At 36.8% G+C, this 22,138-nt stretch overlaps 1 protein-coding gene across 8 annotated transcripts in view; it reads left to right on the top strand.

Annotated features, from left to right (window-relative positions):
• The window catches only part of shroom2a (shroom family member 2a), a 58,056-nt gene that overhangs the window by 7,185 nt on the left and 28,733 nt on the right, over positions 1-22,138 (top strand). For 6 of the 8 annotated variants that reach the window (XM_055212483.2, XM_055212482.2, XM_055212491.2 and 3 more), the window contains exon 2: positions 11,217-11,365. In XM_055212483.2, the coding sequence (XP_055068458.2) occupies positions 11,217-11,365 (149 nt within the window). Of the gene's footprint in view, positions 1-5,978; positions 6,335-6,419; positions 6,576-11,216; positions 11,366-21,783; positions 21,928-22,138 lie in introns of those variants that run through there. The other 2 variants (XM_055212487.2, XM_055212490.2) reach the window with 2 other exon arrangements.

The following is a 22,138-nucleotide window of genomic DNA, read 5'->3' as shown; positions in this document are numbered from 1 at the left end:
GGATTAGTGAAACCCGGACAAGTTTGAAACTTTGTACTGTGCCTTGGACTTTTTTTGTTAGGCCTCATCTAATTCTTTGAATTTCTCCTGCACTCTAAATGAGGTCATTGTAACCTGTTAGCAGACTATTAGCTCATCATGAACGGTGTGCCGTTAAGATACGTTTTTATGGATGCTACCTAAAAATGTGGCCTGTTAGTCAGACCCAGTTTATTTTTTGGTTTCGCTTACGTTCACATGGATATAGCTAGATTAATATATGCGAGTAGTTGTTGTCCATGCAAAACTTGCTGGGAAAGTGATAAAGTGTCATTTTAGAACATAGCTATGTGGTTGGACTTCTGTTTGGCGTTGCTAGTAGTGCAGATTTGTCACCTTTAAAGGGGTGTTAAAATGAGGAATCTTTCCCTTAAAGGAACACTCTACTTTTTAAAAAATATGCTCATTTTCCAGCTCCCCTAGAGTTAAACATTTGATTTTTACTGTTTTCGAATCCATCCAGCCGATTTCCGGGTCTGGCGCTACCACTTTTAGCATAGCTTAGCATAATCCATAGAATCTGATTGGACCATTGGCATCGCGTTCAAAAATAACCAAAGAGTTTGGATATTTTTCCTATTTGGAACGTGACTCTTCTGTGGTTACATCGACGGAAGGTTAGGGGTTGCGATTTTCTGGGCAGATGTGGCTGAGAACTGTGCTCTCATTCTGGCATAATAATCAAGGACTTTGCTGCTGTAACATGGCTGCAGGAGGCGCAGTCATGTTGCACATCAGCCGAAAGTGGTCCCCTTAGCATCTTTCAATAGCAGGGGACTGTTTTCGGGCACTGTGTGGTGTCATTGTGCCTCCTGCAGCCATGTTGCGGCAGCAAAGTCCTTGATTATTACATCAGAATGAGAGTATAGTTCTTAGACATATCTGCCTAGCAAATCGCAAATTTTTATTTTCCGTCGGCCTTAGTACATGATGTGGCTACAGAGGAGTCAGGTTTTGAGTGGGAAAAGTATCGAGACTCTTCTAAACGCTGCTGGTGGTCTGGTCAGATTCAGTGGATTGTGCTAAGCTATGCTAAAAGTGTTAGCGGCATACCTGGAGATCGGCTGAGTGGATTCCAAAACGGTAAGAATCAAATGTTTAACTCTAGGGGAGCTAGAGTTTTCGTATCATCTACCTTGCAAGTTTCATACCTTAAAACAACCTCTACATCTTCAAAAAAAGGATTTTTGTAATTGTTCTCCGGGAAAAGCAGAGTTTAAGACTGCTGAAACTGTGACATCACAAGGGCAAATTAATTTTTTTAATGACCTGTCCTACAGCAAGATACATCACCTAATTGCATATCATCGTGTTATTGGCTGGGCCCACTGACGTTTAGTTTTAGAAGCAAGTGGATCTGAAGGAGTAGTTTTTTAGGGTGTACTCAACACTATGCGTACCAGACCATACCCGAGTATGTTAGACCCCCAAAGTACGGTACGTTTGGCTAGTGTGATCGCTCCGTACAACACTTGTAGTGTTGTAACTTATGTGGTTGTTTAGGTGACATAAACACATAATCATAGAAATTGGCGGTAATACTGAAGGCAACCTAAGGTTCTTAAAGGGGTAAAGAATTAATCAGACCTTTTAAGTGAGAGGTTGAAGAACAGGATAGAGAAGGTCATAAATGACTTAAGTTTATATATTTTTTGTACATATAGTACATATACATGTAGGTGTATGTAGCTGAAAGATCGATTTGGAAGCAGCTTTATTTAAACAGTGTATTTATACTGGAAATGGAATTAATTAGAATTCCTCTCATACTTCTCATACCTTTCATTTGCCAAAGGTTTTCATAGCATTATTTTAAATCCTCTGTCTCAATAAACCCCAATAACCCAGTCTTACATTGTTTGCATACACTGTGTAGCCTTTCACAAGCTGCGCGTGTTTGTTTTTCATTTGGGCGATCTTTTCATGGAATGCAGTCTCTAAAAGGCGGGCCATTTAATGAACATTGGTAAATCTACCTGCTGTTGGATTCATCAGTTATGCACCAACCCGTAAATAAACTGACTGTGAGAAGAGCTCTTCACCCACATGCTAAATGATTAGAGAGGATTCAAAAAAAATATTACTAGGGATGCACCGATCAGATATTTTGGACCGGTAGTGGGCCGATCCGGGCTTTTTGGTTGGATTGGATAGCGGACTAACAGATCCAATTCCAATACTGTGCATTACCCGTGGTTGTTACTGACAAGCTATATTCAAAGTCTTCTTAATACACTCAATAGCTTTATGTGACAAATCAAAAGCACATTTTAAGATATTTATGTTATGTTCACGGAAACGCGTCATTCACACGTGCACACACACGAAAACAGTAGGCTTTTTTAAAGATCTGATTTTATAAAGTCTCACTAAAGCTGTTGGATGGATGCAATTCACTTCGTGCTGACCACACTTTCCATTGCGGTGCGAGGATTCCCATGAGATGATGATTCAAGTGCATCAATTGTGCGCCCAGGAAGCTTATAAAAGGTCCAGTCAAGTGCATAATTCCCAAAATAACCATCTGCACACTAAAGCTTTTTTACTGTGACAGTTTTGCGCAATTATGGAAAATATATTTAGCATACTTATTTGATCAAACATACCTATTATATGTTCTCCTAACACTGCCATGATTAATAAATAATTATTTGTTTTTAAATTTGAAATTATACTAGATCTAGAAAGCACTATACACATTTAACATTTTGTGTGTGTGTGTGTGTGTGTGTGTGTGTGTACCTGGTAATTATCACGTTGTGGGGAAATGTCCCCACAAAGATAGGAATACCAGTAAATTTTTACCTTGTGGGGACATTTTGAGGTCCCCATGAGAAAACAAGCTTATGAATCAAAAAGAATGAGGTTTCTTGAAAATCTAAGGTAGAAGTTTTCTGTGCTGGCTGGGGTTAGGGTTTGGGTTAGGGAATAGAATATACAGTTTGTACAGTATAAAAACTATTACGTCTATGGATTGTCACCACAAAACATGCAAACCAGAATGTGTGTGTGTGCGCGTGTGTGCAATTTTAAATTGTTCAAGTAAAATACAGTAGTATCGGATCGACAGGTATTGGTATCGACCGATACGCACATTGTCTGGTATTGGAATAATCGGATCGGAAATGAAAAAGTTGTATCGGTGCATCCCTAATTATTACTTCATTTTAGGAGTGGCAAGAACAAAGCAATGAGTTGTGATAAGTTGAATTTCTAGCAGCTTTCATGGTACTTGTTTTGAAAGAGCTTGATTGCAAGCAATGCATGTCCATACATGTTCAGCGTAGGTATCATGCAGAATTTAATGTCACTTAAATGTTTTAAAAGAGTGCATAAAATCACTGACAATTGCAGTTTTCTTTCATGTGTTGATATATTTCCTTTAGGTACAGGAAGTTGAAGTAGCAAAACCTGGTATCAAACAGGTGATAGTAATAGTGATAGGACAATTATATTGCAGAGGCCAATATATCGGCCAATATTTGGATTTTTTTATTATTATCGGCATTGGCCAATAAATCTTTTCAATCGGCCAGTAAATTTCTCTATTACTTGAATTTGATGTTTGTAATGAAAACGACATTCAGTGTCACTTAATGTAAAGCCAAAAGTCTGACAGACAGTAAAATGACCAATCATTGTTCACTTTTTAACATGACGTTATGTTGTGTCACACACAACACCACACTAGTTTAACACACTTATTCAAACAGTACCATAAGATGTCAGATTTAGTTTCACAAATTTTCTTTTTGTCTCTTTTTTACTGTGAACATTTGTGTTATATCGGCCTGAAATCGGCAGTCGATCAAACAGCTTTCTTTATATTGACATCGGCCATAAAAAACCCATATCGGTTGACCTCTAGCCAGTAGCTACACTAAAAATTTATTCTGATCCCAATTAAATTTAACATAATTAAAATTAGCTATTTAACCCATTCCAATATCGTTTTTCTTTTTAATTAAAAATATTAAGTTGGTTCTTGGGTATCACGTGTTTAAAAAAATCAATCTGCGTGAATGTGATTTTAGCTGAAACTACATGAATAATCTGTGTAGTATTAATAATAATATACATTTTCAGTAAGTGTGTAATAATAATTTTATATCTTTAAATTTAAGAAGAACTAATCTGATTTGATAAAAGTAGCATTGCTGAATTTAACTATTTAATATAATTTATTTGTGATTCTCTCGTTAATTTGATTTTATACTTCATTCAGTCGCACGGCGCCGAACTAAGTTTTTTGTTTTGGCGCTGTATTTTGGTGCTGAACAGCTGGGAACCACCATTATGGGACAAATGTCTGGGTGTAGAAGTCCAGGCGCAAGTGATGTGCGGATAATACAGGGGTCAGGTGGGTCATGAAAAATAACATTCTGATTAATTGCGTTGGGTCGCGTGTGGAATGCGATAAACCATTGACAACCAATGTAATATCATCTACATTCACTATAATCTGAATGTGTTTATAAGTCCTGGGCATGTGATATTTTACTGGTCTGAAGTGCTTTATGTGTAACAGCCACAGTAACTTTAAACAAATGTTCATTTAAAAGCACAATACTGTGACATGTTACTATATCTATATATGAAGAGTTTCGTTGCAAAACGAGATAAATCTTGTGTTCAGAAATCTTGTTTTTTGGTTGTGCATTCCAATTAATTTCAATGCAACTGCAGTTGGTTTGTTTTGATTTAAACCTTCATGACTTAAAAAATACAGCTAAGTAGCACCATAAAACAAAATAATAACGTGATAACATAATAATAAACATGTTTTGACAAAAATGTTAAAAAATGGATTTATCTCTCAAGCGCTGTGATTGGTTCACCAGAACCCCTCCCGTCAGGTAAAAAAACTGCGTCATAGGTATTTCCGTTTGCGATGGTGAAAACAAAGATGAGCCAAGTTGAGGAGTGATTTTACTCAAACTGCAACAAAAGTCACTGTTTATTTACTTCCATCATTGCAGTGTTGCTGTTTCTTCTTCGTTTGTGGGTTAACTTGCCAAGCTTCTTCTTCTTTGACGGTCGCGCTGCTACTGTGGTTACACGCGTGGTTACTGCCTACCAGCGGTCTGTGCGTGTGTTTGCACGTCGACGACGACGCAAAAGTATACATGAAAACCGACGAGGAACCTACGCCGTAGGACCTACGCACGACTATAACGAGCCCTTTAGACATTACATTTTTTGTGAAAGATGAGCTACCAACAATTTTATTCTGAAATTGTCAGCATATATTTCCCTTCTTTTGTATTGCATTGGAAATAAATTGTTTAACTTAAATCCTTTGTGTATACGTTTTACAGAAATGATGTCTGTAGTGACTTTTCTTTGGCCACCCGTATAAACTCACTGGGTCTTACCTGGCCACCCCTGAAAAACATTCTGGCTATGCCCCTTAGTGCGCCCTAAAGTATGCAAAGTATGACCTTTGTTCTCATTTTTTTCAAGCTCAATGCAAATACAAACACACACGTTTAGACCGCTCTAAATCCTGGTGTTAAAAGAATGTTTTTTGTGTAGGCTGACCTTGGAAATAAACTCACTTGTGGTGTGGAAGGAAAAGAGCACAACAGTGAACAGCTGTTTTTTGAGCAGCTTTGTTTCCAAAAGTGTTTTTTTATTCATTTCCTTCCATTGATAAATCGTTAAGCGCTCCAAGCCTTGATCCAAACCAACCAGCTCTGGAATGAATTGTGTCATTACAACAATTGATGAGAAACAAAAGTATTTGAAATAATATCACAAATGTCAGTATCATTCAGACAGCACAATATATGTTAGACAATAGTTTTAAGTACAGATTATGGTGTAAGCACAGATTATGCCATTCACAGTGGTTTATATGAGTGGGCTTTCCCCATGAAGTGTTTTTTATTGCCATGGAACAGTTTTTAGTTTAAGGGAAGACCGTAGTAATTTTAAGACTTCTCAGTGGTAGACCTCTTGATATTTGAAATATGATAGCAGCATAATTTTTAATTTATTCAGTTTTTACTCTAGTGCCTTGAGGGGCAGAAATTCAGATGTTCATGGGGAATTCACTCCTGATGTTGATGTTCATGCTCTGTTGTTTGTACTAAAATACAGTGTTCGTCCAAGGTTAGCTGCACTTCTGTCATAGCTGGTGTTGTTGAATCACATTCTTTGGTGCTGCTTAAGTTAAACACAAATCCTTTAGTCATATTATTGTTCTTGTACAAGCCAAGTCCTGTCCACAGCATATGTATGTGTTATACAAACTCCCATTGTCAAAATCTGACAATGGCACAATTGCGGTGAGGTGATGTCTTTTGCTTGAACATTTGTACGTTTGGTACTTGGCTAAATTTATGACAAGCACCTTATTGTGTGTGCATGGAGCTCAGCACGATAGCCAGTAGCTATAAAGCCTGGTGCTCTGTCAGCATAGGACACAGGACACCAGTCAGCAGAACTCCTACATTCCTCAGTGCCACATTCTTCCCTCACCCACCCCACACTTCAGACCCCATGCTGAGATTCTGAGCAATTGCAAGGTCATGGTAAGGTAAACACTTATTTCAGGCTCTTGAAAATAATTTGGAAATTTTACCTGGTTTTTGGAGCCTTGGGGGGAAGCATGTGTGCTTAGTTATTATGACACGTTGAGCCTTGTTGCTCATGTGGATGTTGCAGGTTTAAAGGGATAGTTCACCCCAAAATTATAATTCTGTCATGATTTATAATTCTGCCGCATGTTCCAGACCTGTATAGATGTCTTTGTTCTGCTGAACACAAAGGAAGATATTTTGAGCAGTGTTTGTAACTATGGAAGTCAATGTTTTTTTTGTACAGGTTTGTAACAAGTTAAGGGTGAGGAAATGTGTGAACTATACCTTTAAGTCCAAAATCCAAATCACAAAATAAAAATGTGATTCTGTTTCATTGCTGCTTTACTTTTATTTTTTAAAAAGCACACAAGCTCGGCATTTGGACTAAAAGTTTATGTTGCTTTCTTTTTTATTTTCATATTTTCTTATTTGGACTTGTTTTGTAGTTATTCACTTGGACTGAAACATAATCTAGACCAGTTGGGTCCCCAATTGGGGTCTGGCACGGGGTTAAAGCACATTATATTAATTGCCTCAATTTTAATGTTTAGTTATTACATATATTTTATATTAGCTTGGCTTCTTTTATGTATGTTAACATTTTCAACAATGATAAAAATATTAACAAGTAAAATAAAATCAATAAGTAAAACAAATTTTTTGAGTAGATTATATCAAAAAGTAGCCCTCCAGATTGTTTTATCCATTGTGGTAGCCCTTGCTCACAAAAAGGTTGGAGACCCCAGATATAGACTTAACTTTTTATCTCTGCCAAAGGTGTTCTAGTAGCTTAACTCATTCCCCCGCCAGCCTTTTTAAAAAAAAAATTTAAAAAGTTGCCCGCCAGCATTTTTTGTGATTTTCGCAAAAGTTTCACAAAATGCCTTCCAGGAAAATGTTCTTCTATAAATATATAAACACAGGGTTTCCCGCAGAAAATTTGTTAGTTAATGTGTTAGGGTTGGGCGGGTGTTTGGGGCCGCGGGGCGTGGCAATCAAAGGGGCGGGGTGTACGTAGGCGTCATGATAAAAATGAAATATTTTTATTAAAAACACTCAAATAAAACTTCATTTTGAAGAAACTATGACAGAAAATGAACACATACTAGATTATTAATGAATAAAATGTTTTTAACATACCTCTAACGAAAATAGCTGCGTGATGAAGTGAAACTAAAGAGTTAATAAACACAAACTGAAGCAGATGTTGTAGAACGTCTGGCGAACGATGATAAATAGCACAAAGATTGTAAAAACGGATTATTTCCCACTATTAATTACATTATTTTAAAGGATTGTAACTACTGTAGCATGTAAATAATGCACCTAAATAACGTGAGCAAGAGCGCTCAACAATTATATTGAATCAACAGGCACGTGCAACCTAACGTTAGCTATCAGGTGCTCAAACAACAAAATCACCAGCTAACTTACTTTAAATTTGCAAGAACTATAGATTAATACAATAATAGGCTTAAATAAACCCAAAACACAAGTCCACTTACAGTTCTCACAGACACTTGTTTTATCAACTGGCTATCCTCCAGACATTGACGGACCACGTCTTTATCTCATTTCAGCCGTGCGGCACGTGTACCCGCTCGCGGTGTGAAGCGCGTCCGCGCTATTCTCCGAGATGTATACTTCACGGTATTTTATGCAGCGAAATTTTATTCTTTTTTTGGGACGGCCTAGTTAAGGGGGTAAGGTTTCCCAGCTTAGGTGGGCCGCCCGAACTGCAAAGTGCTGCGGGAAACCCTGGGTAGGTTTCTTCAAAAATACCACAAAAAGCTGAAATAATTGCTTTTTTTCTAAAGGACTTTTGTTAGAGATCAGATTTAGAACAAAGATCAAAACATACACAGTTTACAATGTTGTAGAATTATCTGATGCTTCAGTTTTTATAAATTGGGTCTAGTGGATAATAGCGGAATTATAGATTACCTTAAAAACTCATCAGGGAAGCGTCATTTGCATGGAAATGTTTTCTCTTAATTGACGAGATAACTTGTCAATGGCTGGAAAATAGTTATTGGGTAGAGCACTGCATTATCTGTGTCAAAAGTCATGGATTCGATCCTAGGGAACACACATATATACAGTATATAGAATACAGTATCTTGAGGTTGCTTTGGCTAAAAGTATCTGCCAAATGCGTAAATGTAAAATGCTAAAAAGCTATGGTTGAGGCCATTGGATTTATGTAGTACTCTAAGATAATACTTTGGTAGGTATTCAAACTTTTCATCTTTACCTCAATTCCCATTAAATAGGCCTAACCCCCTACTCAGTTCCTGATGCTCTGGCAGGGTTTGGTACGCTTATGTAGGTCCAATGCCATTCCAGTGAACATTTCCATTGTTCAAGTCATTTATTCTCTCAGTATGATGCAAAATGCCAGAGGGGGGTACTGGTGAGCCTGTTTTACATTAACTATTGAGGTTATTGTAAGTGCATCTTATTTTGGCCTTTTTAAAGTTTTCCTTGTTTTATAAACTTCAAGGGGGGTCATTGAGTCCGGATGTCACAAAGTCCTGCTGATTTCGAAATAATAGACGCAGAAGAGACGGCATGCAACAAAGGAGACACATTTGGACATTCTTTACAAGGCACGTATGCACAAAGAAAAGGTTTATTATAGGCTCAGTTTTGGATCTTACCACAGCTGGTGATAAAGATTGGATACAAGAATGCTGTGGTAATCACTCAAGGTTGTCTCTCTATGTAGGTTGATACTGACCTGAAGATGTTGCGTTTGTAATGGCAAACTGATCATAAATATAAATGTTATCTCCCTTAAAGGACCAGGTTGTGACTTATGTACATACTTGCAAAGTAAATAATGAGCAGACTTAATAATCTTTGGGCCAAAAGCTTACATATCATGTCTAGAATTTGCTTTGCATTGCATTAAACCCATTTTTTGCCATAGAATTCCTGAAATGTGCTCTTTATGTGGAATATGAATATGGAATATTAACTTGGTTCCAGCTCAGCTGTCAAGTTAAAATTGCTTATGTTGAGAGATGTTGACCGTCAAAGGTGAACATGCCTTTCTCATTTGGTCATTCAGTGATAAAGCTTATACAGCAGTAAATGTGCTCAGTTTGTTGTTTAGGAGATTATCTGCACTGCACTAAATTTAAATAAATAGATGTAAAAGTTAAAGGGGACCTATCATGAAAATCTGACTTTTTTCATGTTTAAGTGCTATAGTTGGAACCCCAGTGCTTCTATAAACCTAGAAAATGTGAAAAAGATCAACCCAGTAACGTAGATTTGGTCAATTATTCTCTAAGCATATGAAAAAATAGGTAATTGAAATTTGACTCCCCTTGTGATGTCAAATGGGGATCTGATTATGATAATACCTCTCCTTAATCTGCACTATCCAACCACGGCACTGCTATTAAGTGCGGAGAGAAAAAGAGAGAGAGAAATAATTGTCAGCACAATTGAGTTTCAATTTCAACAAACCACCATCATGACTGTCAGTGTTTGCATTTTACAAATTTGTCATTAAAATGTCATTAAGTGTTAATACTCTGTCATATAGTTTTATAACAGTGTCATGAATATTTTTCTTGACCTCAACTACAGTGGTACAATTATAATTTGTCATTAAAATGCCATTAAGTGTTAATACTCTGTCAAACAGTTTTATAACCACATCATGCATATTTTTCAGTTCATAGTGTTTTTTTTGTTTGTTTCCTTCATGTGTTTAAGAAATAAAATAAATTATCCAATAATAATAATAATAATAATTAAAATTGATAAAATTGTATTTTATTGCATTTGGAGACCGATTCACCTATATTTAAATGAAAACAGTACAATAATGTGTTAAGCCATTATTAATTTAATTTAATTTAATTTAATTTAATTTAATTTAATTTAATTTAATTTAATTTAATTTAATTTAATTTAATTTAATTTAATTTAATTTAATTTAATTTAATTTTAGTTTTTTCTTTTGTTAGAGCTCTGTTAGCTGTCAGATTTTTATGTACTGCACACATACATAAAGTATAATCTTATATAGTCTGTTAGATTTTGAATTTAAAATAATTTGACATAGTATAACACTTCATGACATTGAAATGATAGTTTAATGTAATGTTATCCCATGTAGGTAGTTTCTTAAGATTGATCATTATTCTGCTATGTCATGTTTTATGACAGATTTATGACAAGTTATGATTTATTGGTTTATGCGAAGTTGTCATAACAAAGACATCTCAAACAATGCCACCTTTGCATAAAAAATGACACAATTGAACAAATGACACTTAATGACAGTTGTCAGAAATGTGCATAAAATCTTCATGGCACGTGTCATGTCATGATTATGAAGGTGTCATATCAGTCTTATGAACACCCCTTCTAGTAAAGTGTTACCAAAAAGTCTTGTGAAATGTCCCTTTTAAAACATTTATAGAATATTTTATCAGAAAATGTGCCTGCTTGTTCAAGCATGCATGACAAAGTTATTTTCAATGTTGGTTAGATGTCGAAAACTTGTTTAGTAGTTGATACATTGTCATGAATTGAAATAAAATTGAGTCTAACTGTATTTTGTCTGTGCTGCAGGTGGAAGAGGGCAGTAAGGCCGCTGCTGCACGACTGCAGGCTGGCGACGAACTTGTCGACATCAACAACTATCCTCTTACTGGCTATAGACAAGAAGCCATTTGCCTAGTCAAGGGGTCCCACAAAACTCTTAGCCTGGTGGTGAAAAGGTAATTTAACCATACAATCACAAGCACTTTTTTGATTGGCTCACTGGAAAACATATAACCATAGGTGCGTTCCATTCGACCGTAAGTGGACTGCGAAGTGGACTTCACAGGGTATTCCACCATCTTAAGTGAGATTCCAATCTGAAGGGAGCGAACATGTTCAGTTCGAAGGGCACTGCGCACGGATAGGGAATCAGGGAACATCGATACATCACTTCACAGGAAGTGAAGAGCGATAATCACTCAACTGTCATTGCGCGCATCACGTGATCACCAGTCAGAACGGTCAGACCGATATGCAATTACATGACAATCGTTTAAAACACATAAATACACATAGTTAAACAAATAAATGTTTACTTTCATATTTGCATGACAGTTACAGCAGGGCTTCAATTCTGTTAATAGTCAAGTAATAGCAGCAATACATAGTCAATTAAGTGTATAAAAAACATACGTTTTTCATTACGTAGTACTCAATGTTTTTTATTGTATAGTGTACTTAATATGATAGTAAATTAAAATTAAAATATGAATGTAGTCCTATATATATTTATGTTATATCAATCTGCGTGACCCCGTCGTTGACTTTCTTTGATGACGTTTGCAGGCCGTTCCAAATGAGCGGTTAACGTCCGTGAAGTCCACTTCAACTGATATACCGTGCTCAGGGAGTAGGGACCAGTGAACAATCCGTAGGGACCCTGTCGAATGGAACGCACCTCATATCTTAGAATGAAGGCCTTTTTACACCAAGAACGATGACTTTAACTGTTTTAACCTTCACACTAATGGATAACAGTGTTATGTTTATTATTGTCTGCGTTCCTGTAGCTCAGTTCTAGAACATTACATTAGCAGCACAACAAATCATGAGTTCAAGTCTAGGAAACACACACATGCTGATAAAATGTATACCTTGTAATCCACTGTAAGTCACTTTGGATAAAACTATCTGCCGATACCTTAAAACTTAAATGTTTATTCTAAGCTTTGGACACTCCAGTTTCATATTACATTTTTATTTTCTGATTATTTGCTAATAATTGTGGTTATTATTGACAAGGCCCAATGCACAAATGATGAACTCGTATATGTACGAGCCACTGTTTTAATTTATCTATGTTGAATGACAAACACATTTCTATGGATTTATTCTGTCAATACAGATATTATGTCAATATCTGTAATGGTTTTATACACTGCTGTTGCATTCTTTGCTCTGTTTTCGGATGAGGGCAAAACTGCTGACATCGAGTCATGTTGACAGAGTTCAGGGAAAACATCATTATGTCAAGTTTACTATGAATTCACTCTTAAGGTGCGTGACAAAAACGCATGCACACTTCAGTTAGAGCGATATGCAATTAAAGTGTTTAAAATTGGCATACGTCACGTTTTAATACGATTATACTTGTTGCGATTATGAGATAATCACATTATTTTGATCAAAGTATTGTGTTTACATGAGATCAAGTGTAAATGTAATTTTCCAAATCTTATTATAATCGCAGTATAAGGGTGCATGTAAACATAGTCAATGCTTTATCATTTATCATCTGGAAATGTATCATTTATCATCCCAACGATGCTATTTCACTTAAATTACATTTCACTTAAATTTAAATTTGGTAGAAAATGAGAATACATGCTTTATATGTCAAGCAATGCACACATTTTAATCGCAAACATTTGTGTTCTCAGAGTGAAGTTGTAAATTGAAATTGGCTCATGATAGCAGAGTGCCCATTATTTAAAAAAGTCTCCCTGACTTTTTGGTTTTGTTTGTATTTATTGTGATCATCTTACAACCACCGACGGAACCCATTTCATCTCCTTATCCGTTTACATACCGTTTACCGCCCATACAAATATATATACCAAGGGTTTTTCCCTCCTAGGACTTTTTGTTCCTCCCAGGCGTAAAAAGTCAGGAGGTTTTTCTCCTAGGGTGTTTTTCAACCCCAGGGAGTCAGCCAACATTGGCTTAACTTAGCACCCTCTGTATACGAGACATTATTAATACGCTCGCTTAAAGTTTATTCATAGCCACTGTATTTTGCTACTTATATTGTCTGTCGATTTTTCTGTGTTTCCCCTGTAAAGCTGCTTTGAAACAATTACCAATTGTGAAAAGGGCTATATAAATAAAATTGAATTGAATTGAATTACAAAGCAGTTATGCTTAACCATAGATCTAAACTCTAGGCATCAAAAGACACAGATTTATGCTTTTTATCCGATTTTGTTCTGCATGTTAACACCTCTTTACAGCTTTTGGCTGCTAATGTAATGTGTATTTGTCATCTGGGCAATTTTTAAAGAGGTCTTGCCTTCAGAGAAACCGCATTTGGTAGAGAGCAACAGAAGCCGTTGGGGATTGGTGTCTAGCTATTGCATCACTAGATCAGCTGATGCTGAGGGGGCCGTTGAATGCTTGATAGTCCAGTTCTGCCAGATCACTTCCTGATGTTATATCGCTTCCCAGCGATCATAGTCAGGTTGAGTGATACAACTTGAAATGAAACCAAATAAGTTTCCATTTTAGTTGTTATTTCTCTTAAATGAAACTGTCATAGCAGGTCATCAGCTTTTTCAGAGGAATAAAAGGTCAAGGCCACGGTGTTAAAAAATTTACATATTGATTATTACATAATGCTACACATTTTTATATATAAATATTGAACATGCCCAGGTAGTTGTAAGCAGACCTTATGTGAAAATAAGGATTTATAATATCGAATTTTGTTAAAAATAAATTCCTACCAAAGAACTGTGGACAAAGAACTATAAAGCTTTTGCAAATACGATGGAAATATGCAAATATTTGCATATGTTCTCATGAAAATGTTATTCTAATCATACACAAAGGCTGAAAGTGCTATTCAGAACTTACAGTACTACTGTGTGGAAAGTGAAAGTGCTAAGGGATTCTGTAAAACCACACTTATGGGATTAATAAAGTTATTTAGATCCTAGTTTCCCCAGATATATATATATTTTTTTGGGGGGGACTATATACAATTCCAAATCCATACAGTGATTCAAGAACTCAAAAAAGATGCTGTACACTCTAAAAAAACAAACGGTGCTACACAGCACCAAAACAGTTGCTTTGGATCGTAACGATAGAAGAACCATTTTGGTGCCACACAGCACCGGTGAAGAACCAGTGAAGCACCAGTGTAGAACCATATAGGGGCCATATAGCACCACATATGGTTCTACACAGGTGCTTCACTGGTGCTTCACTGGTTCTTCACTGGTGCTATATGGCACTAAAAATGGTTCTTCTATCGTTACGATCCAAAGCAACTGTTTTGGTGCTATATAGCACCGTTTGTTTTTTAGAGTGATGCACAGTGACATTTTAACCCCCCAATGTTTAAACCAAATTTGCACCCTTGTATCAAATGCTGGCATCAAAGACCAGCCACAGCGTTTCACTAAAGTCCACCTCTGAAGTTTCTGTATGGTGAAGTAGATTTGAATACAGGCTGGAAGTTCAGATCACAGCTAGACAATGCATGATGCACGTAGAAAGTGTGTGTCAGCTCTGTGATGCAAATGAAGTGATCTGATCCTGATTCACACGGGTAGATTGTCAGCAATGGACTCTTACAGCAATGGAGACCACAATTTTATTCATATAATCATAAACGGTAGACTGTTTTTCATACTAATATCAGTTTTTCAGTTAAACGAGCATCACATGCAGTTGAAGGGGGACAGGCTGGTTAGTCCTCGTCTTTGTATGTCAAACACTGACCCCTTTGTCTCAGCTTGGCTTGTCTGGGAAATCTAAGTGTGTGTTTGGTCGCATTACAGCAACTCCTAAACAAACAATGTCATCCAGAGAGAAAAACTGCCTCTGTTTGTCTATTGCACAAAGCCATTGCTACCGTGCTGGTTTCAGCTCTATATTACAGTGACTTGAACATGTAAAAAAAATTTTTTTAAACTAAATTAATGAACAATCTGAGATTAAATTCACTTTATGTTTCTCATCAATGACATTGGCTTGGTCTGTGTGTTTATCTCTGAGTAATGTTTATTGTACATGTGGGAGAACTGGGGGTTGTGTACGGTGACATCAAAACTGAAGGCTGAGTCAAAGGTTTCATATCCCCAACATTGGAACGAATGTGGTTAGGTTAGGCAATCGGGATAAATGGTTAACATTGTTAAATAGACATGTAATTACTCACACCCTCTGCAGTTTTTTACATTACGATGTGTTAATCGAGAAAGAATTCAGGAACTCATTTTTTTATTTCAAAATAACCTAAATCCTCTATTTTAAAATATATATCATTCGCAGCAGTGATTATACCGTATTATAGACACAATTCTGCCTATAACTAATAATTTAAGGAGACCACAAGGCATGACTGAGTCTGTTTTGGTACACATCGAGCAGATAGCAGGTCTTTATTGCACCACATTGGAGGGTGGGGCATGCAGACTAATGCAAATAAAACAAGGTGTTCGCCAAAGTCTGAGTTTTAATACAGCAGTAAAACACAGCGTTTAATGGTTGTCTTTCTGGCATTCTGGTCTTTACGCTTATCCTAAATTCAAATATATGTTCAGTATTTAAGCTATATATGTAGTTTACAAATGTTGGTGCACTCCGCCCTTACCCTTATGTTGCTTTAAAAACCTGTTAAGGCGGGTGCTGTTGTCATAAACCTGTATAATTGCAATACACATTTGTCAGATGAATGACAGTGTGGTCAGCGCTCTCCCAAAGACAGATCACCTGGCTGTGTAAACCAAAACAACCCTGGCAAGTCTAGCGCCTACCATATGCCTCCATTCGAATCGTTATGACAGAGCGGAAAGTGACGTGTGACTTTTAACAGAACGCAGTGTTCTGAAGAAATTCTGTCCTTTGCCTGAAGGCCTGCATGTGGGAATTTTCATTTTAAGGAAATAGGAAGTTGTTTAGATGTGGTCCTGTGTGTGTGTGGGCTGTGCTATTGTTTTGCATGTGATGACATAATTTTAAACTATGAGGTCATGCTATCAGCTGGAATAGATTTGTTTGTCCTGCACCTAGAACATGTCAGACTAAACCCAAGAACGTGATGTTATTTGTAAAACAAGGCCATGTGTATTTGTATGCTTAGATTATGTATTGATATTTGGTCATATCTGACGTTATCACAAAGGCTGTGGTTACGGTGAAACTGCATTGAGTGTTTATATAGATGCCAATGTGCCCAAATGCTTCACATCTAGGTAATCTAACACAGATATTTCGGATTATGGGCAGTGTGATTAAAATGGGATTTGGAGTCTGTTCCTTGTGGATTAGGCAACTCGGACGACACTTTTAAAGATTTGTCTGGTGCTTTAACATGAGTCAAAGGAGAGCAGAGACAATGCATGCAAATGTTTACTTTGCATGTTTACAGTACATACATAGGTTGGAAATCTTTATACATTTGTATGTTTTTAAAGAAATTGAAACTATTTAACTATTAAAAATACATACCATTTATCTTTATTACATCATAAAGATGAGGGTCCAGGGATGAAATGCCAAATTAGCACATTAGAACAATTGAGGAGCTCAGATGCAAAAGTCCGTTTAGGCACCTCTGTAAAACATAAGATAATTGCTTCCAATACCGTTTGCTTCAAATCCACTTCATCCCACCTTCATTGTTTTAGCATAGTCCACAATTGATGTGCTACTTAAGTGTGGAATTTGCTTTGTCTTGACTTTTTTCATTCAACAATTTTGTTGCTAAATGATTGAGAATGAATTTTCTCATGTTAAAGGTTTTTCAGATGTTAAATGTTCGTTATCCACCTTATTTTTGAATGTGAAAGAGATGTCACGCACTTCCCTTCTTTGTGCGAGACGTCCGTTTCAATAGCCGGCCGGTAGAAAACAATGTCGTGGGAGCACACATTAAACATGATTTAAACGGTTAAATCAGGTAACAGGTAAATATTTGCTACACCTGTCATGTATAACCCAGTGGGAGGATAAAATGAAGAAGTGGCCTGATATAAGAAAGTATATTCAAGCATTTCATGTTGTTGCTCGGGGATGAATGGTCTTCAATGCACAACTATAAAAGCACAGAGGCATACCAGTATCTTCACAACGGGAAAGTCAGTCTAGTGTTTGTATATGGAATAGACCAAGAATTTGTGTTTTTAACCTTTTCAGGCAATGGTTTAAAATGTCACAACCCTCTGGTGTGAGTTTTTTTAAACAGCAATTTTTAATTGACTTGTATCGCGTGGTCCGAAAGTCAGCAGCATTTTTTTTAATTCTGAACACATTGTAAATTATTTGAACAAACCATAATAGACATATTAAACTATTACATTTATTCAGTATTCGTTTTATAAAAATATAATTACATCGCTTATTACGCGCTAGATAGATCTAGATCATTTAAAACATAACAAAAGTACGCGTAAACACAGTTAGCTTTAGTGGCTCACCAGAAGTCTTACACAAAGGAGCTTAAAGATGCCGCGCCCACATTTACATAAAAAATAAGGTGAATAAAACCAGTCAGACAAAAATGCTTTTTCTATGGCATTGTGAAGCACCTTTATTTTTAAGAGTGTACCAAATATCTGTTACATCTGCTGTAGTGACAAAAACACATCCGATTCTGGCCTTCTACGCACATGGGCAAAAGAACAAAGCTTGGGTAGTAAATATTTAGATGAAAGTTTTATGGTTGGAATATTCTGAGTTTGACGTGGAATATTTCTGGAAAGATTGAATTCTGTTGGCAACTGAGGACCAGTACCATTTCAGTTTCTTGAATACTGAAACCTAATAATTTTTTAGTAGTTTTGGTTGGGTTAATAGGTGTGAAACATGAAACAATGGTCAGGGTTTCCCACAGAAAATTTGTTAGTTAAGGTGGTAGGGTTGGGCGGGTGAGGCGTGACCGGGGTCGTGGCAATCAAAGGGGCGTACGCGTCATGATGAAAATGAAAATATTTTTATTAAAAACACTCAAATAAAACTTAATTTTGAAGAAACTATGACAGAAAATTAACATATACTAGATTATTAAGGAATTAAATGTTTTTAACAGATACCTTTAACAAAAATAACTGCGTGATGAAGTGAAACTAAAGGGTTAATAAACACAAACTGAAGCAGATTTGTAGAACGTCTGGCGAACGATGATAAATAGCGCGAAGATTGTAAAAACTGATTATTTCCCACTATTAATTACGTTACCTTAAAGGAGTGTAACTACTGTAGCATGTAAATAATGCACATTAAATAACGTGAGCAAGAGCGCTCAACAATTATATCGAATCAACAGGCACGTGCAACCTAGCTTAAACAACAAAAATCAACAGCTAACTTTAAATTTGCAAGAACTATAGACTAATAAAATAACAGACTTAAATAAACCCAAAACATGAGTCCACTTACAGTTCTCATGGACACGAGTTTTATCAACTGGTTATCCTCCAGACAATTGATGGACCATTTTGGCCGTGTGGCGCGCGTGCAGGCTCACGGTGTGAAGCGCATCCGCGCTATTCTCCGAGATGGACTTGACGGCCTTTTGTGCGTTTATTATTTTTTTGGACGACCTAGTTAAGGCGGTAGGGTTTCCCAGCTTAGGCGGGCCGCCCGAACTGCAGAGTGCTGCGGAAAACCCTGATATAAACCCTGATATAATATATTGACTTTCTGTGTTTACTTTTTATATCTCATATGACAGAGTTACTCAACCAGGGCCCGGGACCCGCCAATAAGTCTCAACAATATTCCAAAGGGGCCTCAAAATGACTAGAAAACAAGCATTAAAAAATAAGCTAAAACAACTCAGTATATTTCTTAGCGTTTTGTTATTTTTGTAACAAATATGCATCTGATATGCATCTGTTAGACAGTTATGTAAAGCTAGATTACCTAGAACCCTATCCTATGAGACGTTCTTTTCAGATAAAAATGACTCTCTTCATACAAAATAACATAGCTGAACCGCAATTATTACTTTTGTTAAGGCAGACCAAACATTTTTACTGTGTAGGTAATTCTTATAAGACTTAAATTAGTGTTATTAGTAGCTAACTAGTTGTTAAGAATACACGAGTTTTGTTGTAAGTAGTATTTTTATTTAAATGCATCATTAATAATTCCTCTTAAAAATTCACTGCCCTGTGCAACGTGGTATGAATAGCACACATTCGCAGAATGGCTTTTAACGTTCATTAACAGAACATTTCGCAACGAAGGAAAGGTGAACCTGTGGATTGTTTATGTAGCCACAATCACAACAGACCTCACAGTCCTGAGGGGTTTTGTTTTGAGAGACACGTACGGCTCTGATGAGGCTGTCATGTGACGGTGGCGTGCCAGGACTAATGTTTAGAGTTACTCCAGGGCTCGACATTAAGGCTTGTCCGCTTGTCCGGGACAAGTGGATTTTTTGTAGGACAAGTGTAAGAGAAAATTAGTTGTCCGACTGGACAAGTTAAATTTCAAACAATGTTACTTCACGTTATGTGCCGTTAACGGCAGAGCAGAACGCGCAGCGCAAACACCGAGCGGAATATTGAACACCTAAATTCACATGATTTTCTGGTCTCTATAGTTTCCAGCAATGGGAGATATAAATCCTGGTTTCAAAGTAAATTTCAAAAGTTTTATTTGATTAAATAGCTTAAAGAAACATGAGGTTGAATTATGACTATAAATTGTATGTTAATCTCAATTAATTTTAATTAAAATTAAAGTATTGTAGCAATTGTATGTTATACATTATTCTTATTAACACACCTATAATACTTAAAAGTATTTTAAGGTTGGATGATAGAGATGTTATGTGCCACCGGAATAACTGCAGGCCCCTGCCTGGCCACCCATATGAAAAATCCCTTGCTCCGCCACTGATTAGCAAAACACAAAAATACATTATATTATAAATCTTTACCCGGACAAGTGACTTTTGTGCATGGACAAGTGAAACACAAATGTACTTGTCCAAAGGACAAGTTGCTCAAAAAGTTAATGTCAAGCCCTGTACTCTGATGTGGCCAATTCAGAGAATTCTTGTACGCTGTCATTGTTCTGGGAACTTCTACTTGGAACCTCACTTGTCCTAAAAGGATTTTGAATTCCGTGACGAAATGAAGGAAAATATGAAGACATTGTCATAAATGTTCTCCAGACATTCTTGCTTGTTTTTCTGCTAGTTTATTTACTTGTGCCTTTGCTGTTTTTCTATCTTCTCGTGTCTAAATACCCCAATGAAACCACTGGGACCTTTTTAAAATAAACAGAGCAGTCAGACACCAGTCCTTCTACTACAGGCAGCTCCTTACACAGAATGGCTACCACCACCACCTAGTGGCTGAGGCAGACAGGAAACAATGTGTTCCCCGAATCCTTCACGTTTATCAAAAGAAATTCAAGCTATAGGACTTCTGTGGTGCTTATTAGTCCTATGTGCAGCTTGATAGCCACTGTTGCTTGTCCAGTTCTGTGAACTAAACCCTGGACAATATGCTAGATCATTTCTCTTGTGTTCACTGGAAGAATAAACATCATGCATGATTTGAGTCCTTGGGTGAGATAATGAGGACAGAATTTTCGTTTCTGGTGACCAGACCCTTTAAATGAATACACATTTTGAACCTGGCGACTGTTGTTGAATAATCCTGAAGTGACTGAAACTGGGAAAGAAACTGTTCTCTTCATTCCTTAAATTTTTTTGGCCTGTGTTGACATTTGTTTCACACTTCCTTTAAGCCCTCTGTTAAAGAAAGATTAGATTGCTTTGCTGAAAAAGTCCTTTTGTATAGGGCTACTGTCAGCATTAATGAATGATTTCCCCAGGATACAGCTGGACCTCACCAAACACACACATACACAGTTTAAGATATCGTGATCATTCAAGTGATTACATATTAAAACACATTTAAATGCCATGTCCTTAGGAGTAAGTTACAGGATATAACTTCAATGTTAAAAGATGCGGTAGGCTTTGCTAATATTTGTTCAAGCACTGTGTCCATGACTCAGCCTAGCAGAATCCAATAGCTCTGTGTCTATAGTGACCGTAGCTATGTCACTCTGGGCTTCAAAATCCAATTATAACCAGCAAAGCTCTTCTATGGCATTAGCTGATAGAGGGCGAAATGAAAGTCATCCGAAAGCAGGGGTGGTGCATGTATCTGTGTAGTATTTACTGTATGGAGGTGCTCTGTTATTTAGTGATCGTATTTTTGAACTCTTATTTGTGCACCTTATTAACAGCATTGATGTGAAAATATATCGTTTTGTGTACTGTACATTTCAATATGGTTGTAATCTTTGAACCTACCCGTTTTAAAATGATTTATGGAACGTTCCATCGGCAAAGGTGAGTTGACACTCGTGGGTTGGACATGTTTTTTTTTATTAGTGTTCAAGGAAGAGCTTTTGTTTGCACAAAGTACTTTGGGAGGAAATACAATCGAGTAAATTACAGCCGTGTGACCTGACCCTTCAAGTCAAGCACATCACGACTGAATCAGGTGCTATGGTGGACTCGGACCTTTTGCTTTAAATTACGGTATGTAAAGTTTTATCATGTTATGTGATTTTTATGATAACCTGGGCGATATCTATTTTATTAACTTATAATAAAATCATGTTTCTTATGACTTTAACAGAAGATGACTTGACTTTACAGAAGGTGAATCAAGCAATGATTCAGACTCATAGATTTAAGGTCTGTGGTGCTATAGTGATGAGATCCCTCGGAAGCTTGGGAGAAGCTCCCC

This window comes from Misgurnus anguillicaudatus, chromosome 8, assembly GCF_027580225.2.
Source record: "Misgurnus anguillicaudatus chromosome 8, ASM2758022v2, whole genome shotgun sequence".
Classification (NCBI taxonomy): domain Eukaryota; kingdom Metazoa; phylum Chordata; class Actinopteri; order Cypriniformes; family Cobitidae; genus Misgurnus; species Misgurnus anguillicaudatus.
Note: the sequence above shows the minus strand (reverse complement) of the source record. Positions and strands in the feature narration are given on the sequence as shown.